Genomic DNA, 19,710 nt, shown 5'->3' with positions numbered 1-19,710 from the left:
AATGGGGCTTAGAAGCACCGCACACTCCTTGCAGGGTGGGGGCAGGGCGGGAGGAGACTTCATGCGCTTCCCCCCGCCCTCAGGCCCTGATTGGCCTGGGGGAGTGGCAGGGCCTCCATGGGCCGGATCAGCTTGCTTGGCGGGCCAGATCTGGCCCACGGAGGCCCTTTTGCCCACCTCTGTGTAAGACATGGTATTTGGCCTCTGATTCAGAGGCAGCAGCGCAGAGGGGTTGGGAGGGAAGGTGGCTCCACAGGAGCTGGTATGTGCTCGGAGCCAACCTAAAAGCCGACTTCCTGAACATACCAGCTCCTGCCTACCTCCCCCACCTGCTGCCTGCTCCCCTCTGCGCCTTTCCCCACGCTGCTGCATCTGATACAAAAGCACCAGCATGTGAGGGGCACAGGGTGGGAGCCAGCATGCATGGGAAGCCTGCTTAAAAGCCAGCTCCCCATATGCAGCGGCTTCCGTGGAGCCGCCTCCCCCTGTATGTAAACAAAATACCAAAATAAATGCATTTTAACATCCCTACACTATACAACTGCTATCACTGACCACACCACTACATTTTGTGACATCTGCCCATCTTCCCAGCAGTGATTTTATATCACGCAAGTAATGGACACAAGAGTCCTTTGCCCCAGTGAGCAGCACTTAAAATCACCTGATCAACTGAAGCAACCCAGGAAGAAGAGGATTTGGTGGACTATTATTCCCTTAATGAGATCAACTTTTCTGGAGCCTCCTGGAAAAACTAACCAGTTGAACTTCATTTTGGGAATGAAGGAAACTGAACTGAACTTGGGAAACTCAGACTCAGTAGCATCAGACTGGTGTGTTTCGAAGGTCCTGATACAGAATTATTACTTATCCCTGTCCCACACAGGTTATGCTGAAGTGGCTAAACATGAACATCTTCTCTAAAGCATTTGGAACGTTCAGTTTTTTGGAAGGCAAACCAGGTTTTCCAATCAATTACTTGCAAAAGGAAAGAAATCTATTGTTAAATTAATATGGAAAACTTGTCAGGCTTTCTGGACTCCAACTTTTTATTTTCTTTGGATTACAGTCTCCTAGGCATTCACTAGTACGTCACAACAAGAGACAAACAACTCCAGTGCAACAGGACAAAAACGTAAACGCCATTATGACTAGGTCTCTGTCAACTGGCACAGAAATCACCTCAGACACTGCAAATACATATCTGGTATATCCGACACTTTACTACCAAGTCCTAGAGTCAAGTTGCCCACAGAGTTCCAGCTTTACTTCACGAAGGCTCTTCCCCTAAGCATCTTTCTTGCTTTGCTTCCAAGCTCACACAAAGCAGTTGAAAACGAAGAGTTAATGTCTTCAAAGACATATGCCTCAGCTACATGCATAAAACTAGCAATTGTGGGTCCAACTGGACATGATTGCAAATGCATAGACATTAATATGGTCAACAGGTACTGCCTGATGGAACACATTATTGTGAATAAACAAAAGCGCAAAAATAAGTGCACAAGATCAGGGACAATTCACCTAGCAAGGGCACAAAATGCCTATCTGACTGTGTTATTAGGTACGTACAATTAGATGTGTGACCCTTTCAAGCAGAAGTGCTAGTATCCATCTAACTTCTGGTGACCCCAGTCTCTGTTTGCCAGAGGCTGGAAATGGATGACAGGGGAGGGATCACTTCATGATTACCTATTCTGTTCACTCCCTCTGGGGCATCTAGAATTGGCCAGAAGACAAGTATCAGAGGGGTAGCCGTGTTAGTCTGAATCCGCATAAACAACGAGAAGTCCTGTGGCACCTTATAGACTACCAGATTTATTGGAGCATAAGCTTTCATGGGCAAAGACCCACTTTGTCAGATGCATGTAGTGGAAATTCCAGAGGCGGGTATAAATATACAGGCACATTGCACTTGCAAATTTGACACTATCAATTTAGGATTAAACAAAGACTGCGAATGGCTAGCCAACTACAAAAGCAGTTTCTCCTCTTGGTGTTCACTCCTCCACATCAGCTGCTAGAAGTGGGCCACATCCTCCCTGACTGAACTGACCTCAATCTCTGGCCTTCCTCTTGATTGGTACTCCTTTCTTTTCATGTGCCTGTATATTTATACCCGCCTCTGGAATTTCCACTTCATGTTTCTTACAAAGTGGGTCTTTGCCCATGAAAGCTTATGCTCCAATACATCTGTCAGTCTATAAGGTGCCAAAGGACTTCTCGTTGTTTATGTTGGAAGACAGGACACAAGGCTAGATGGATATTTGGTCTGACCCAGTATGGCCATTACGTTCTTCAGTCTTTGCAATTTTTGTTCTTGTTTTTCTATAAATCAAAACACTCAAAAAACTTACAAATCCATGTTAGAACATACCCACTTTAAACCATACACACGTCTAGTTTCCAAAAGCTACACCAATGTTGATAGGGACTTAATAAAAAATCCTCAGTCATTGACTCTAAAACCAAAGACATCCAAAGTGGATACTATTTTCAACACTGGAGTCATAGGCAAAAGGGCTGATGCCAGGATAGAGCGCCAGTGGCTTCTCACCAGCAGTCCCAGAAGCAATTAGGTGTTAGATAATGATGAAGGCTGGAGGTTGGTTCTGCAAAGTAAAGCCATAAAAACTTGCAGGTACGATTCTGAATTTTCCCAGGGAGTAATTGTGTTCATCTAGGTGTCTGAGAATAATGTTCTGTGTCAGTGACAATAAGCATACGGGCCTATATTGCTGGGATTACCACAGAAGCATTTTTCAAAAAATGGTTAAACATTAGCTATCCTCCAGTCACATAGTACAGAAGCTGATTTAAGGGATAGGTCATATACCACAACTGATAGTTCTCCAATGTTATATCTGAGGTTCTTCGGAGCTCTTGGGTGAATATCATCTGATTCCAAATTCTGTCTACCCACACCTCAAACTGGAGCAGTTCCTTAATTTAGTCACCTAAAAAGAATGTCTTAGATGTGAGAATCTCCCTCATGTCCTCTGCAGTGAAAATGGATGCAAAGAATACATTTAGCTTTTCTACATCGGCCTTATCTCCTTGAGTGCTCCCTTACCGCCTTGATCAGCCGTCTGGTGGTCTCCTCACTGATTGTTTGGCAGTCTTCCTGCTTCTAGTGTACTTAAACTTCCTGCTGCTAGTTTTTAAGTCTTTTCCCAATTGCTCTTCAAATTCTTTTTGGTCTGCCTAATTATACTTTTACACTTGACTTGCCACAGTTTATGCTCCTTTCTATTTTCCTTCTTGTTGTTTCACTGTGATGGCATTTACTATGTTTTTAATTTGGGATATACATGTAATTAGCGCTGTTATTATGGTGTTTTTAAAACGATTCCATGGCGCTTGCAGCCATTTCACTTTTGTAACTGTACTTTTTAATTTCTAACTAGCATCATAATTTTTGTGTAGTTCCTCTTTCTGAATTTAAGTGCTACTATGGTGGACTTCACCAAAGGATGTTAAATTTAATTATATTAGTGTCGCTATTACCAAGCAGTTTATCTATATCCACCTCTTGGACCAAAGTCTGTGCTCCACTTGGGAATAAATCAACAACTGCCTGTTTCCCTGTGGGTTCCAAGATTAACTGCTCCAACAAATAGTTATTAATGGTACTTAGAAACTTTATTTCTGTACTAGGGATGTAAAATCCCATTTAATTGGTTAACTGGTTAAACATATTGTTTAACTACAGGTTGGACCTCTCTAGTCTGGCAACCTTGGGACCTGACCGGTTCTGAACGAGGGAATTTGCTGGCGGGAGATCCCCTGCTACCAGCTCCCCAGCCTGCCTCCCCTCCCCGCTGCCAGCCCTAGCCGCACCCACTGGTGGGCTGCCATAATGCTGTGGCCCCGGCTCTGCTACCAGGGCTGCCGCAGCTGTGAATCCCCAGCCCTGTGAGGACTATGAGGACTGCTGTGGCTGCCACATCGCTGGGCCTGCTATTATGGCTGCTGAGGCCCCAGCTGAGCTACCGGGGCCACCAGCCTTCTTGCCACTAGGGCTCCCAGCCAGGACAGTCTAGGATCATCCGTGGTGCCGGACGAAGGAGTCCCAGTTTTTGGAGGTCCAACCTGTACCTAAGTGATTAAAGGGGAGGATGGGCAAGGAGATCACTCCAGCCCAGCTGGATCGACTCCCTCCCCCCTGCCGCGGGCTGAAACATTAAGAGTCAGGTTTCCCAGTTAACCATTCACAACCTATTCTATTATCCATCATGAGGTGATAGTTAAAATCATCCATTATTTTGGAGTTTTATATTTGTATAGCCTCTCTAATATACCGGATACATTTCACAATCACAATCACCTGCTTTGTCAGTCAGGTGATCAGCATTCCTAGTGCCATACTCTCATATAAGCACTGAATTTCTATCTAGAGAGATTCTATGGTGCAAAATATCTTTGAGATATTTAAGATTTTTACTATATTTGACTCTGTTTTCTTTCACATATAGCTCCACCCTCCCAACGGCACAACCTACTCTGTCATTCCCATATATTTTGTACCCTGGTGTTTTCCCCCCTGATTATCATAATTCCACCAAGTTCTGTGGGATGCCTATTATATCAATAGTCTCATTTAATACCAGGCACTTGAGTTTACCCATCTTATATTTAGCCTTCTAGTACTGGTCTACAAGCACTTATACAACTTGTCACTTTTTAGCTGTGTGCCCTTATGTGATGTAATTGAAAGGGACTCTTCTTTGGTTCTTCAGGGGGTAGCCTAGTTAGTCTGTTACTCCGGTCATCTGAAGAAGTGGGTTGTGCCCACGAAAGCTCATACCACCATCTACATGTTTTGTTAGTCTATAAAGTGCTACCAGACAATTTGGAGTTTTTTTGGTTGACAGTTTCTCTTCAGTTTCTACCTGTACTTCTACCCTCCTCTCTTTAGTAGGATACAAAGAATCCCATTAATAGCTCCTCCCCAAGGGATGTCTCTGTCCAAACCATATACTCATTTGCATCTCTTGGCTTTGAGAGCCAAAACTGAATAGGCCCCTCCTTTCCCAAAAGGTTCCTTAGCCCCTAATAAACCTAAATCTCTTCTCCCCACACCAACATCTCAGCCACACATTGAGACTGTGTAGTTATGCCGGTCTACCTGCCCCTCTGCATGGAACTGGAAGCATTTCTGAGAATGATGCCATGGAGGTCCGGGTCTTCCATCTCTTCTCCAGAAGCCTAAATTTGGCCTCCAGGACTTCTCTCCTTCCTTATATATGTACTCAAGTTCAACTTGCATCAAGACACAAGATCGGAGTTGAACTTTCTTCCATTACTCTGACTTGCAGCAGAGTGCAGGACTTCCAGGCAATTTCACAAAGGAAGTATTTCACAAATGAAGGCAATTTCACAAAGGATCAAAAACTGATTCTCTTGGGGGTTATTAAGGCTACTATTTCAATCACAAAACTGATTAATCACAAAAGCTTCTAAAAGCTGTACATTTATGAAGGTAAAAGCAAGAGAAGGAGCACTGTTCAGGGTTTAACAGCAAACTGAAACTTCCATTTTGCATTGCCTGAAGTACCCTATTGCATGAAAAATTAAGCAAGCAGAATCGCTTATTTTCAAATGTATTAGGTGTTTACAAGGCACTTATGTAAGTTTATACACACAGTGTATTCTATAACAATAGACTTAAAATTCTTTTTTTTTTCTGCTCTGAAGTGCTCTGCTGAATAGCAGTGAAAAGACCATATTGACATAGCTGAGCATTTTGAAGTTACAAAGGCTGAAAAAAAATAATCTGAATGCCACATCATATGACATCTGCTCCAACCTTCAGTTATTCTCAACAGTACTAGTTTATAATCATAATGGAGCATAAATGCCACCATACACTAAACTATCACTCCTATTTCAGTTGGTAAATAGGTGAGCCAAGTAAGGGAGCAAAGCAAAACATGCAAACTTTTCTATTCCCCACTTCTTTGATTTGTGACCTAGATGGGGTAGGCTGCAATGTCATCTGGAGTTACCACAACCGGCTGCTAAGAGGGGCTGTGAACATCCACAGGGACGCCAGGATCAGCTGTTGCTCTGTATATTTAGCTCAGGCAGCACAGAAAGGAAAAGTGATCTCTCAGCTTTCCTTAAACAGAGCACCATCCAAACAAATTTCCAAGGACTCTCAGAAGAGGACAGTGTTGTATGGGATTTTCAACTTCTCTCATGGAAAAAGAGAGCTGGAATTGATAGTGTTATAAGACTCCCAACTCCTCTGACAAGCCATTAAGGTGACCTACTAAGTGACCTGCACAAAGGATGAGGCACAATACACCCATTCCTACTACATCTTTCAGACAAACTAACGGCTTTCACATATTCCAGGCAGTTAAATTAGGAAAAATGGAAGCACACTTGAGCATTAAAATTAGTTTTCCCTTTCTGTAGCTGTCTGCAGAGAAGGCCAGCAAGTGCCCAGGAATCACAGGGAGCGTTGCCATCACATTGTGGAACATAAAGCAATTTTAGCAGAGGCAAGTTTGATAACTTCACTGAGAAACATGCATTCTCTGTAACTAACATATTTGATTGCTTTCAGTACTGCATACTACAATGCATTACATATTACCAACAGCATCTACTTATTTGCTCTTACGCACCCATTTTTAACCACAAGTATCCACACCCAAGGGCAGGGGAGGGCAATAATTTTGGAGGGGGAAACCACTCCAAGATTTTGGAAAGTGGTTGAGGGACCCACTCTTCCAGGATATTAATGGAAGAGGTACGGGGTCTGGGATGGAGATTTAGTGTGGAAGGGAGCTTGGGGTAAGGGATTTGGGTGCAAGAGGGCCTGTGAGGGAGTTTGGGGGAAGGAGGTAGTTGTGACCTGGGGCACAGGATTGGGGTTCAGGGGTTTGGGTTGTGACCTAGGGCAGGAGGGGGTTTTGACCTGGGACAGAGGACTGGAGTGCAACAGGGGTTTGGGTTGTGATCTAGGGCAGGAAGAGATTGTGACCTGGGGCAGAAAACTGGGGGTACGGGAGGGGCTGCAGGGGTTTGGGTTGTGACCTTGAGCAGGAGGGGATTGTGATCTGCGGCAGTGGACTGGAGTGCAGGGTATGGGAGAGGGTATGGACTCAGGAGGGGACAGAGGATTGGGCTATATGGGTTAGGAGCAGAGGGCTGGGGAAAAGGAGGGACTGGTATGGTAGAGGCAGGCTCTAGCCAGGAGACTTACCAGTGAGACTCCTGGCCAGCAGCCCAGCACATATCACAGGAGCCTGCCCTGCCCCCGCACAGGCTGCAGGGCCATGTGCTCTGTGAATAAGAGCCTGAGGGGAGGGGTATTTTGCTCACTGCCTGTTCCTAAAACAGGCAGCTCTTATTAGCCAGAAACTGGCCAATGGGATTGTGCTGGGGGCAGAAGCAGCTTGTGAAGCACCACTCCTCCCCCGCCCCACTCACAGTTTGTGAAAAACAAACGGCCCGGCAGCCACTTTCCTGAGTGGCACGCGGGGTCGGGGCAAGCAGGAGATTCTGCCTGAGGCACCCCTGCTGTGTCCGTGGGCCAGATCCGGTGGCTTGGTGGGCCAGATTCGGCCCATGGAGGGTGTTTTAGCCAGACCTACCCAAGAGCAATGTACTGCAACAAACAACATGGTCTGTAAATAGTGGCATGGCATGTTTATAATATAGTCAACAATGCCTACAGCGAACTAGCCACACTATTGTGAATATGTAAATAATATAGTGGCTACTGCTATAGCCAACTAGCCACACTCAACTGGCCAAATAGCCACATGTGGCTAGTGGTGAGCATGTTGGACCCCACAGCTCTAAAGCAATCTCAGTGTCAAAGGTGACCCCTAGAATAGGTCATACAATTTGGAATCAGGATTTACAGAAGTAGCATAACAGAAAACAGGAAGCATAAGCGGAAGAGACCACTGCTGGATGTAGCAGTCAACAGCCGTTCTGATTTCTTATAAAGACAGTAGGTGTTCAAACCCAGTTGGAATGAGTATTCTGATACACAGTAAGGAGCTGTCAAATGTCAACACATGCAAGAGAACATCTATACCAGTGAAAAGGAACAGGAGACTAAATCTGGCTAGCACTGTGCAGAAGCAGCATTTACATTAAGGAGTGAACAGGTTTCAGAAGAACAGCCATACTTGGTCAGCCCAATGGTCCCTATAGTCTATCCCAGGGCTACTCAATAGGCGGCCCGTGGGCTGCCTGTGGCCCACGGCCCATTTGTTTATGGCCCACGGTGCAGTTTGGGTTTACATGGGGCTCAACACACGGCCCGCAGGTGGGATCCTTTAAACACAGGCTCCACTAGGAACACGCTCCACAACAGCGAGGCATCTCCCAGGCAGGGTGAGCACTGAAAGACGCAAGTGGACAGGCTGGCTGGAACAGACAGGTACAGGGTGTCGGCATTTCTAGCCCCCAGGGAGGAGGTGCCTAGAGTGTCGGGGCATTGAGTGAAATAAGCTATTTGCATATATTTGCATGTATATGCAACTACACTTAAGTTGCAGCCCTCAGCATGTGCTGTGAGTATCATTGTGGCCCCTGGGGCTTCGGAAGTTGAGTAGCCCTGGTCTATCCTGTCTTTAGACAGTGGCCAACGCCAGGTGTTATGGAGAGAATGAACAGAGCAGACAACCAGTGAGTGCCCATCCCTGTCATCCACGCCTACAATCAGAGGTTAGGGACACCCAGAGCATGGGGTTGCAGCCCTGACCATCTTAGCTAATAGCCAAGTAGACAACTTGAGGACTTCAATAAAGTGAGAGAGTTTGGAGGCAAGAAAAAACCCGAGGGTGCTATAGGGGCTCCTAGTTTCTAACATATGGCCACACAGATCATGTAAGATACACCAGTGCAGGCATTCAAGTCACTGGAACTGAAGTTCCTAGTAAATAGCATCAGATAACCACCTCTTCACGAATCTGTGCAGTGTCACCACTAGGGCTCAATCTTAACACCCAGTGCAGCTAAATGGGAGCAAGTCACATATTTATCGAAACTATTGTTTCTTGCTGTCTGTGGACACTGACATCACTGTAATGGCTGCTTTAGGTTCACTGCCAGAGAGTTTTCTTTTTGAGAATTTTTTAAAATGAGAACTTCAGATTCTTGAGAACAATTATGTGGCCAATTAAGAAAAAATGTATAATTATAAATCAATTTGCATCTTTGCAAAATCTCATTAAACATGTTAACCCTCTAGCTGCCAAACATTATAAAAGGCTCAACTTCTCCACAAGGCAGTGGACCATTTTTACGCATCATGCATCGGATACAGATACCCATTTTGTATCTGCACAGAGCTCTACAAACCTTGGCTGCAGATATTCTTTGGTTATTACAGATCTAGAACTTAAATAGGGAAAACTTCCCATAGACTAAAATATGTCCAATTCAATCATAAGACATAGAAGTCCCTAAACAGAACTGGAACTACCTTTGACAGAATATGAAGATCACAAATAGGTTGCTAATTAGAAGGGTTTTCCCATAAGAACCAGGGCACTCTCACTCTCTCTCTTTTTAATTGGGGTCACCGCTATCATCTTTAAACTTGATGAAAATTAATCTCTGCAAAAGGAAAAGCAATGATGCTTTAAAAAGTCAATTTAAGATTGAGAGACACATTCACTGATCTTAAATATAGTTTTAAAATCAGACCTTAATTTAGAAGAAAAAAAACGTCAATCACATCCCCCATGAAAAAGATGGCTTCAGCGTAAATAAAATCCCATTTTCCAAATGAGTAAAGATTAACTCACTCCCAGGCCAGAACAGTGGGTTTCATTTGCACCCACGAGCAGGCAGACATCGCAACTGCCCCATTGCTCTGCTGCTCTGTTCTTGTAGGTTTACAATCCAGCCTGCCCACAAGAACAGAGCAAGCAGAATGGAAGGATAACTCCTGCCAAAAAAGCCAGCAGAAGGACTTTCAGGCCTGCTGGCCATTCAGAGGATCTGCTGAAGATACATTATGAAAGGAGGACAGAAAGGCAACTGACTCAGAAAAAGGAAGTTACTCATTTTGTGCAGTAACGACTGTTCTTTGAGATGTTGTCCCCTTGGGTGCTCCACCTCAGCCTTTCCAGATTAGAGGGATTTCATTACAAATCCAGCAGCTGACTCCCACTTTAGGCACTATGGAACTGGAAAGCAATTCTAGGACTGCTTTTTCGACAAAGTGTCTGGCCCAGCACTAAGACGTCTTCTATCAGGCACAAATAGGCCCATCTTCAACAGATACTGGCAAATATGACAGTAACTCAGATTAGATCTACAAAGCAAAAAAAGCTGCACCAGTGAGTCTAAGGGCACATCTACACAGCAGAGCTAAAGCCGAAATAAGCTACACAACTTTAGCTACGTCAATTGCATTGCTTAAGTCGAAACCACTTATTTTGGCTTCTGGCGCTATCTATCCAGCAGGAAGTCGAAGGACGAGCACTCTTCCTCCAACTTCCTTTACTCCTCGTAAAATGAGGGTTACAGGAGTCGGAGTAAGAAGATCTCCAGCTCGACATTATTTTGACATTATGTCAAAATAACTGCTTGTAGTGAAGATGCGGATTATGTTATTCTGAAATAACACTGCTGTATAAACGAACCCTTAAAATTCAGGCCAACTCACAGGAATCATGCTGCAAGGCGAAAAATAGCAATGTAGATGTTCCGACTCAGGCTGGAGCCAGGGATCTGAGATCCTCCCACTTTGTGCGGTTCAGAACCGAGTCTGAGCCCAAATATCGACACTACTTGTTATTAATCCTGCAATACAAGCTCTGTGAACCTGAGTTTTGCTGCAGGGTGGAAGGGGAGGAGGCTTATTTGCTCTGTAGACACAACCCTAGAGAACTTTCCTTGGCCTACATTATTCTATTTACTTTAGCACATAAGAAACAAATCTCTCCCTTTCCCTCTGATGTCACTGGCTACCATTAAGCTAGAGGGCTGGATTGTCCACATTTATTTCCTGTTGTGTGAGCTACTGATAGTTTTTTTTTCCAATTGCCTTTCTTTCCATGCCAACTTAGGGGGGGGATCTCAGGCCATGTCTTTGTTCCTGGCGTCAATTGTGGACAGGTACAATGATGGCATTGTCTGAATTAACTATTTCCTCAGTTGTTTTCTACACAAATGTACTGAAATGCCTTGGCAGTCTATTGTTATTCTTAGGATAATCTTGTGTCCTAGAACAATTGCTCTGTTTAATCTGAAGATTAAATATAAACCACAATCATATAGTTTCACATTTGTGAGCATTTTATTCATTCAAATAATTTTGTCCAGGAGTTGGCCTCCAGCCACTAATGAAGAAAAGTTTTAAAGTCATGGCAAAATAAGGAGGCTCTTATAGCCTAGAAAGACAGAGAACAAGGACTCAGCAGACAAGTCTTGGTTCACATGGAGATGTGTCCAGGCAGGCTAGCACAGATTGCACAATTTGCAAATTCTTTACACAGAAACCAGCTCCCGACGCTGACTTCCCATGTATGCTTCTCCAATGGCAATGAATTCCATCTACTACCGAAGTGTTACAGTGTATTGTGAAGCCACAAAGCACAGCACCTTGCCATACTTAACTCTGCCAATCAGCAATGAGACATGACAAAACCTTTCCTGCAGTTGCAAAAGATCAATACGTATCTACACAGAAACATTTAAACAGAAATATTTGCATAGAACAGTATTTGCACATAAAAGGCAAACTAGTTTAAAAGTGAAGTCAGCAGATGCAAATTCAAAAACCTTGATAACAGTATACATTCCACGGAAAAGGAAAAATTATTAATACAGGTTGAACCTCTCTAGTCCAGCATTCTGCAATCTGGCATGAGTTTAGTGAGCCGAATATTCACTTATCACGGGTGTGGCCAAGTTTCCCACAGGCCCATAAAGTTTGTTTACAGCCACCAGTCCTGACTCTCAGTGTTCTGTGCTGTTATTTAGCTCTAATTAACCCCTAAATGTCTGCTAAGAGCTCAGTAAGCAGTGGAAGTGCTAGACAATATTGACCTCCTGTGGCACATTAAATTCTCTAGTATGGCATCGGTCTGGTCCCAAGGGTACTGAACTAGAGAGATTTAGCTTTGCTGCCTTTTCAAATTTGAATCTAAAGATGTGTAATCTTAACACATCAGTCCTGGAAAGAACTACGTCAACCAAAAGGAAGTCAGAGAAAAGCAACCAAAATTGTGAAGGGACCAACTTGAAAGGTTAAAAGGAGTAAAATAATCATAGTGGATTGTTTTTATTGGAAAACTTCAAAACTCACTGTGGGACTTGACCACATCATCTTCTGCCACAGGAGTACCTATGCTATGATTCTCATGCTTGCGCTGAGTGGGACCTGGGTATGAGAGATGCTGTTCTCACTCTGTGCTTTACCTCGCCAGATGAGATCTTAGAATCATAGAACACAAGAACTGGAAGGGACCTCGAGAGGTCATCAAGTCCAGTCCCTGCCCTCATGGCAGGACCCAGTGCCATCCAGACCATCCCTGATAGATGTCTATCTAACAAGCTCTTAAATATCTCCAGAGATAGCTGGGATACCTGAGGTGAGACTTGCAAATCTAGGGTAGGTCGTTCCCAGTGAAGGGGGCCTGACTGTGAATACCCCATCCTAACAAAGCCTGTGTGTATACCCCATCAAGGCATTCTGAAAAGCTCATTTACCTACCTAGGCTTTGTCTGAGGAGAGAGAAAGAGCTAGAGTTTCTACTACAACTAACTCCACCACCAGCACCCTCCTCCAAGTCCAGATTCATTTACAGGAAGGACACAGCTACATCCCTGCGGAAAACCTGCCTTCATGTGTTACAGCCAACTGCCAGAGAGTCTGCTCTATAACCCACCATGTCAGAGCCACCTGTGTCCAGCAAAGGAAAGCATGGGGGTAAAACCCTTTTCCGTTTCAGTGCAGCGCAGTGGGCCTTTTAAAAACTACAGTGATAAAACTACAGTGACATGGCTCTGCATTACAAAGGCTGCCTTTCCTCTTACAGCTGTTGAGCAGTCATCTTTTTGACATATGAAAGGCCAATGGCCGGCCAAGTCTGTTGCCCAGGCAATAGGCAGGGAGAGGGAACCAAAGGAGACAACCAAACTAATCCTGCATCATTAGCAGCCCTTGGCACAAACGAGTATGAGGGGAGAATTTAGGCTTATTTCCAACAGTTGTCACAGCAAGCAGGAATGTGCAATTGGGCCTCAAATTGAGAACTAACTCAACGTCTCTGCCAGCTTCTGGTGTTCTCCTCTTTCATCAAACCATAGAAAACATGATGACAAAGAAATTCTTTACCGCAGAGCTGCTGAGGCTGCAACTGCCCTGCAGTTGAGAAGAACAGATGGAGGAAGACAGTCTATTGTACTAGAGTATTTGGGATGTTAATAAATAGTCTTATGTCGGAGGCCTCAAGCCAGGCTACATGGGCTTTTATTTCAGACCCTCATCTTATTCCAGTCGATTACTTGACTACTTGTTCCCCTCCCCTCCCTGCCTCTGTATCAGAGGCAGCAAGGTGTGGGGAGGAACAGGAGCTGGTGCTGGGGGGAACTGGCTTAAAAGCCAGTTCCCCCCAGCACCATCTCCACAGGCAGCAGCGGAGAGAGGGGTAGAAGAGGCTGCTCCAGCAGCCCATTTGTGGTGGCTCAGGCTGGCTGTGGGAAGAGCAGCAGTCCCTGCTTGCAGCTAGCCTGGGCTGTCACAAACAAGGACTGCTGGACCCAGCACAAGCTAGGACCATGCAGTCCTGGCTCGCATCAGTCCAGACTCCAGGACCACTGAGACTATGCATTTTAAATGTAGTAAGAGCTGCCCAGTTCTTACTATATTTAAAATGCAGAGCCACGGCGATCCAGCACGGGCGCAAGCCAGGACTGCTCAAGGTAAATATGTTTCTTATGTGCTAAAGTAAATATAATAATGTAGGCCAAGATAAAATGCAAAGCAGCGGTCCCAGCTTTGTCTTGACTCACACCAATCCAGGACCTACCCCCGCTGTGACCCTGAAGTTTAAACGTAGTAGGAGCCGGGCTGCCTACATACTGAGCTCTTACTACATTTAAGATGCAGAACTGCAGCAAGGGTAGCTCCTGGACTGAGGCGAGCCGGGACAGGGCACCTTCCTTTATTTGTATCGACTACACAATCAGTCAATTACCCAGCTCTTAACAGCTCTATAAAGGATGCAGCAATTTATCATCTTTCAACTGAGACTTAATTCCCAGTCAAATTGTAGAAGGCCAGTCCAATGAAAATTAGCCATTTCAACTGGCTGAAACACAAAGCTTTTATCATTTCCAAGTGAAAAATCAATGTTTATCCACCTCCAAGAATAAGCATAATAATAAGGAAATATTCTCCTCTGGACGGGCAATGAAGAGTCATTTTTCCTATATAATATTTATTTTCTAAATACCCACAATGGCCTGTTTCCAGGAGGCTGTGACAACACTACAAGATTCTCAAGGAAAGGCAGCCCATGGAAGGCATGAATCCTGCCCCCAAGAAGCTTACAAACTAATATGAGAATGGGGGTAAGATAACTAAACAGTTTTCAGGGCACTGGCATGGGGAGAAGATGGCAGGGAACTTCAAAAAGAGTGTACAGCTACTAATCGGGGTAGTCTGTGGTTCAACAGAATAAGGAAGACTTATCTGCCCAAAGCTGTTTGCGCACGAGTGTGTGTTTTGTTTCATATCTACTTTAAGTAACTATATTAATTAACTAATTTTGCCTTGCAGATTAGCTCTGGGATGGCATTCACAGTGTTAAGTGTAATATGGGAAAAAACCACAAAGACAGCTGTGCAAGAAACAGACAAAAGAGGCACCAAGGCGGGTATCACTGAAGGAGTGGATAGGGTGGCAACATGGCACCAGGATCCCAGAGGCAAGCAGGCCAGATTTAGGGAAAGCCCTGAAGGTGAGGACAAGAAGTATCTGGCATAGTGGAGAATTCACAGAGAGGGGGTGATGTAGTCAGCTCAGTGGGTAAAAACTATGATCTTAGCAGCTGTATTTTGTACTAACTGGACGTGGTGATACATAATCAATACAAGAGATGAAGTAGGCCTGGAGGACATATTTAGTTGTCTGAAAGAAAGAAAAGGTTGGATATTTAAAGTGGTTTAAACTAGATGGTAATAATGGTGACAACTTCAATCTATGGCCAAGCCAGGAGTTGGGAAGGCTCAGAAAACCATCCAGAACTGAGTCCATAGGAAGCGCAATAATATTATTATTTGTATTACAATAGCAAGTAGAAAAAACTTAAACAACCAATGGTCCGTCAGCACCTTAGAGACTAACAAAAACCATAGATGGTATCATGAGCTTTTGTTGGCACAACCCACTTCTTTACATGTGCCCACGAAAGCTCATGATACCATCTACATGTTTTGTTAGTATCTAAGGTGCTGCAGAAGTGTTCGTTGTTTTTTTAAGTTTTTCCACTTACAGACTAACATGGCTGCCCCTCTGAGTAGCAAGTAGGGGCTAGCGTAAAGTGACAATACAAAAAAGACACAAGACAAATTCTTCCATCAGACCTTGCCCTCCAGTTATGCAAACTAATTTGTAGATTAGCAATACTTTATAGAGTGTTTATATAACGTTATCTAGTGCATTCAAAACACGCTCATTAATCCTGAACTCTTTCAACATGGCTGTGGTCACCATTTTACACCTGGGGAAACTGAGTAGGCAAGCAAATTGACTGGCCCAAGCCCAAACCACAAGTCAGTGACAGAATGAGGATTAGAACTCCAGAGTTTATAAAAAGTCATCTATGACAAAGGAAAGGAACTGTGCAAAAAGTGACAAGGGAATTGTAATAAGCGAACAAACTTGTCCCAGCATGCTAGGAAGGCAGACACTGTCTTTGAATTAAGACCGTTTCACACTTTGGACTGACAAGTCTTTTCTTTGTGGCAAATATTTTTAGAAGAAAAAGATGCTTCATTATTACAGGCTTTGGGAGACTCACTGATTTACTGTGTAGGCTCAGGCAAGTATTTCAATTCCCTGAGCCTCCACTTTCTTATCTGCAAAACAGGGCACATACTCCCCCACCGGACTGGACCAGATCAGACAGGGGAGGGGGTGGTATGGAGGACTAGTCAGTTATATGTTAGTAGGGAGCTTTCAGCAAGCAGGGTACTATAACATTACAGTAAACAGACCAAACAAGTCGCAGTGGAAAAAAATAAAGGCTTCAGCTTCACAACTCAGAAATTGGAGATTACACTTCAGTAATTTATTTTCCAAGGTTCCAGCTGCTCCACTTCTGACACCAACTCCATTCTAAAGCACTTCCAGTGTAATAGCATGTGCACAGAGCTCAACTCTGCCATACTGCCCAGAGAAAGAAGCAGGATCTAGTGGACAGCACTTGCATCAGGCTAAGGGGGTAGTATTTGCCTAATGGATAAAGTTCTGGATTGCAGTCATGAGACCTTGGTTCTCTTGACCTTCAGCATGTCACAGCTGCGTCTTTGCCTGCCTCTTCTATTCGGGGCAAGGGCCAATCTCTTCTTATGGAAGCTGCAGTCTCTGCAGGCTGAAGATGAAGGCAGCCAACAACTACTCTGGAAATGTTCATCAGCTGATCTTTGGCCACACCAGACATGTAGTACTATCCGACCTACAGCTGCCCTCTGACAGAGGAAGGGCAGGAAGGACATCAGCAAGAACAAAAAGTAGCTGTGTACTAACCTCGTCACTCTCCTCTACATCCACATTGCCATTGGCGTCATCGTCCATCTGCTTGTGGATATTACAGACCGCTTCGAAGCTGAGCAGCTCATCTTCATTGTGACACAAGGGCTCATCAATTCGACAGAACTCTGTTCAGGGAGAAAACACTGGCATTAGGTAGCCCCCACCATCTCGCTGTCTCACGCTGCATCCTGCATTTGGAAAAGCAAGAACAATTTTGGGAGCAGGAATACACTTGAGAAAACACTCCGATATTTTAGTGTTCCAGATCCAAAAACAAAGTAAGGTTGGCTGGTCTCTATGATAGCAGCCAATCTTGACAAGAATGGCTGGATCAGGGCCTAACCTGGGCCAATCTACCTTAGGGGCCAGCCCCTGAAATCCTTTCCATCACAGCAGTCTCCATCACAGTAAGGTAGCAAATGCAGATCAGCTGGAGTGTGTGAGTGGCAGCGCCTTCTCCACAAGAGGCCAGCTACTTTTCCCCCTGTATCATACCTCTCCATTTTAACCCCATGATGCTGGTGTCCCAAATCCTCTGACTGCCAGAAGCTGAGACTGGATGACAAGGGTATATCACTAGATAATTGCCCTGTTCTATTCATTTCCTCGGACGGGTCTGGTACCAGCCACTGTCAGAAGGCAGGATACCAAAGTAGGCAGATCTTTGGTCTAACCCAGTATGGCCATTCTTATGAAAAAAGCACTGCAGCTGTTATCAGATTTCAAAAGTGCTTGGCCTGTGTCCCTGACTAGGGATGTTGGCAAGTAGTTGACTACTTGACTACCCGATAAGCATGAACTATCTCTATATGAGAGGCACCAAGGTGAGGAGGGACAGAAGCCAGTGCTGAGGGGAGCCAGCTTAAAAGCCAGCACTGTCTCTACGGTGTCACCTGTCCCCCACCCTGCTGCCTCTATCAGAGGCAGTGGAGAGGGATAGGGGAGGCTGCTGCAGCAGCAGCCCTTGTCCACAGGGCTCCCAGCAGGGAGCTGCCCTTTCCCTAGACAGGGGCTGCTGCCTCCAAGTAGGCCCTGTTCACGGCTGCTGGGGCTGCTGCCAGAGCAGCCTCTGTTCGCAGTGACCAGGGCTGGCTGTGGCCAAGGGCTACTGCCGAAGCAGCCTCTGCCCATGGCCAGCCCCAGCCACCGTGAACAGGGCCTGCTGGACTTGGCACAAGCTGGGACCAAGCTTGTGCCTCTGCATTTTAAATGTAGTAAGAGCTGCGAAGCAGGTGGCTCTTGGAGCCAGAACTGCTCAGTCCCGGCTCTAGCTGGCTCCGGGAGCTAACCCTGCCATGGCTCTGCAGAGTAGCCCCTTATCAACTAATCATGTAATCAATACAAATTGTATCAACTACACGATTAGCCAGTTAAACACAATTTAACATCCTTATTCCTGACCTAGCCCTACTCAAACCAAGATTTATTATCCAGGCTTCCCACTCCTCTCTCTCCAGAGGGATGAAAATACAAATAAATTAACAGGCGCATGTAATTTCCCCAAGCAAGCGCTGGCTGCAATTCTGCTGCTACAGGTGCCCCCATGCCTGGCATGCCAGCATTTGCTACTGCAGGTAGTGTATTAGCTGTTCAAATGCCATAGTAAGCCAAGCAAGAACTACAGGTGACTAAGTGAGCATGGGAGATAAAACAGGATGGTGAGTCAGAAAGATGAATGAGCACTTGTACTTTTTTCACAAGTGCCTGTGTAAGGTATTATTGTGTACATGAGTTATGATCCAGCACCATATGATCACTAACCGTTAACTGGAAATACAAGTATCGGTATCAGATAAAGATAGATGACTGGGTCACATTGCATTGAATGGTCACTTGTAATTTACAAGAAATACAGCTGCCAAAGTTTCTGAGCCTAATGCAACTACAGTCATGAATGTCACTCATCCCAAAATATTCATCAGTGAGAAACTAGCTGCACTGCCATGCAGGGGAGCAGTCGTTTTCCTTGTGGGTGGGTATACCTTTAACTTCTGAGCTCAGTTGGATGTTGGCTTCTATGTGCACACTCCCCAAACTGGAAGGGACCTCAAGAGGGCATTAAATCCAGTCCCCTGCCCTCACAGCAGGACCAAGCACTATCTAGATCAGTGGTCTCCAACCTTTTTGCACCCAAAATCATTTTTTAAATGACAGAACAAGCCAAGATCTACCGCCCCGCCCCTTCCTTGAAGCCCCGCCCTCTCTATTCTCCTCTCTATCATTTGCTATCCCCTACCCTTATACTGCTTTTTTTTTTTCCCCCAATTCTTCTGTAGGAAGAAGTTTTTCCAACATTTGGCCTGTCTAGACTGGACCAAATGTCAGAAAAACCCCTTCTAAAAGAAGTGGAAGAACAAACGCATCCCTGGATGCAGAAGAGTTTTTCTGGGATCTCTCTGGAATCCTGAAAAACTCCTGCAGTCTAGCCATACCCTCACTGGGTTGAGACAGGATGTGTAGGCTCCAGGGTGGGAATGAGGGATTTGGGTGTGGGAAGGGGTGAGAGGTGCAAGCTCTGGGAGGAAATCTGGATGCAAGAGGAGGTGGATAAGGGAACGCTGGCTTGGGGAGGGGGCTCCAGGCTGGGCAGTGTTAGGGTCAGATGGAGGGTTAGGGTACTAAGCTACAGACTTCTGGATGTAAGGGTTCAGGAATTTGGGTTGGGGTATGTGAGGGGCTCAGGGCAGGGGGTTCCTGTGTATGATAGGCTCAGATGTAGGGTCTGGGGGGGAAGGGGGTGCAGGAGTGTTATGATGCTATGGCCAGATGGGAGCTTGGCCCCAACTGGGGGTTTGTTGGCCAGGCTTCATTTTCAAATAAAATACTATGTCAAACACAAAAAGTTTCTGCATTGTCTTTATTTCTGAGAAGGGCAGGGAAGCTGTTTTGAGTCAGAGGTCACTGACTCACAGAAAAGTCAGATGGGGCCACACAAGTGAGATGCAAAAAAAAAAAAACCTCCTCTA

At 45.1% G+C, this 19,710-nt stretch overlaps 1 protein-coding gene across 7 annotated transcripts in view; it reads right to left on the bottom strand.

Annotated features, from left to right (window-relative positions):
* The window catches only part of STIM1 (stromal interaction molecule 1), a 187,900-nt gene that overhangs the window by 84,714 nt on the left and 83,476 nt on the right, over nucleotides 1-19,710 (bottom strand). For all 7 annotated transcript variants that reach the window (XM_075919691.1, XM_075919693.1, XM_075919692.1 and 4 more), the window contains one exon: nucleotides 16,739-16,869. In XM_075919691.1, coding sequence (XP_075775806.1) covers nucleotides 16,739-16,869 — 131 coding nt within the window. The remainder of the gene's footprint in view (nucleotides 1-16,738; nucleotides 16,870-19,710) is intronic.

The sequence above is a fragment of the Pelodiscus sinensis genome, chromosome 1 (genome assembly GCF_049634645.1).
Source record: "Pelodiscus sinensis isolate JC-2024 chromosome 1, ASM4963464v1, whole genome shotgun sequence".
Taxonomy (NCBI): domain Eukaryota; kingdom Metazoa; phylum Chordata; order Testudines; family Trionychidae; genus Pelodiscus; species Pelodiscus sinensis.
This window is presented reverse-complemented; position numbering and strand designations above follow the sequence as displayed.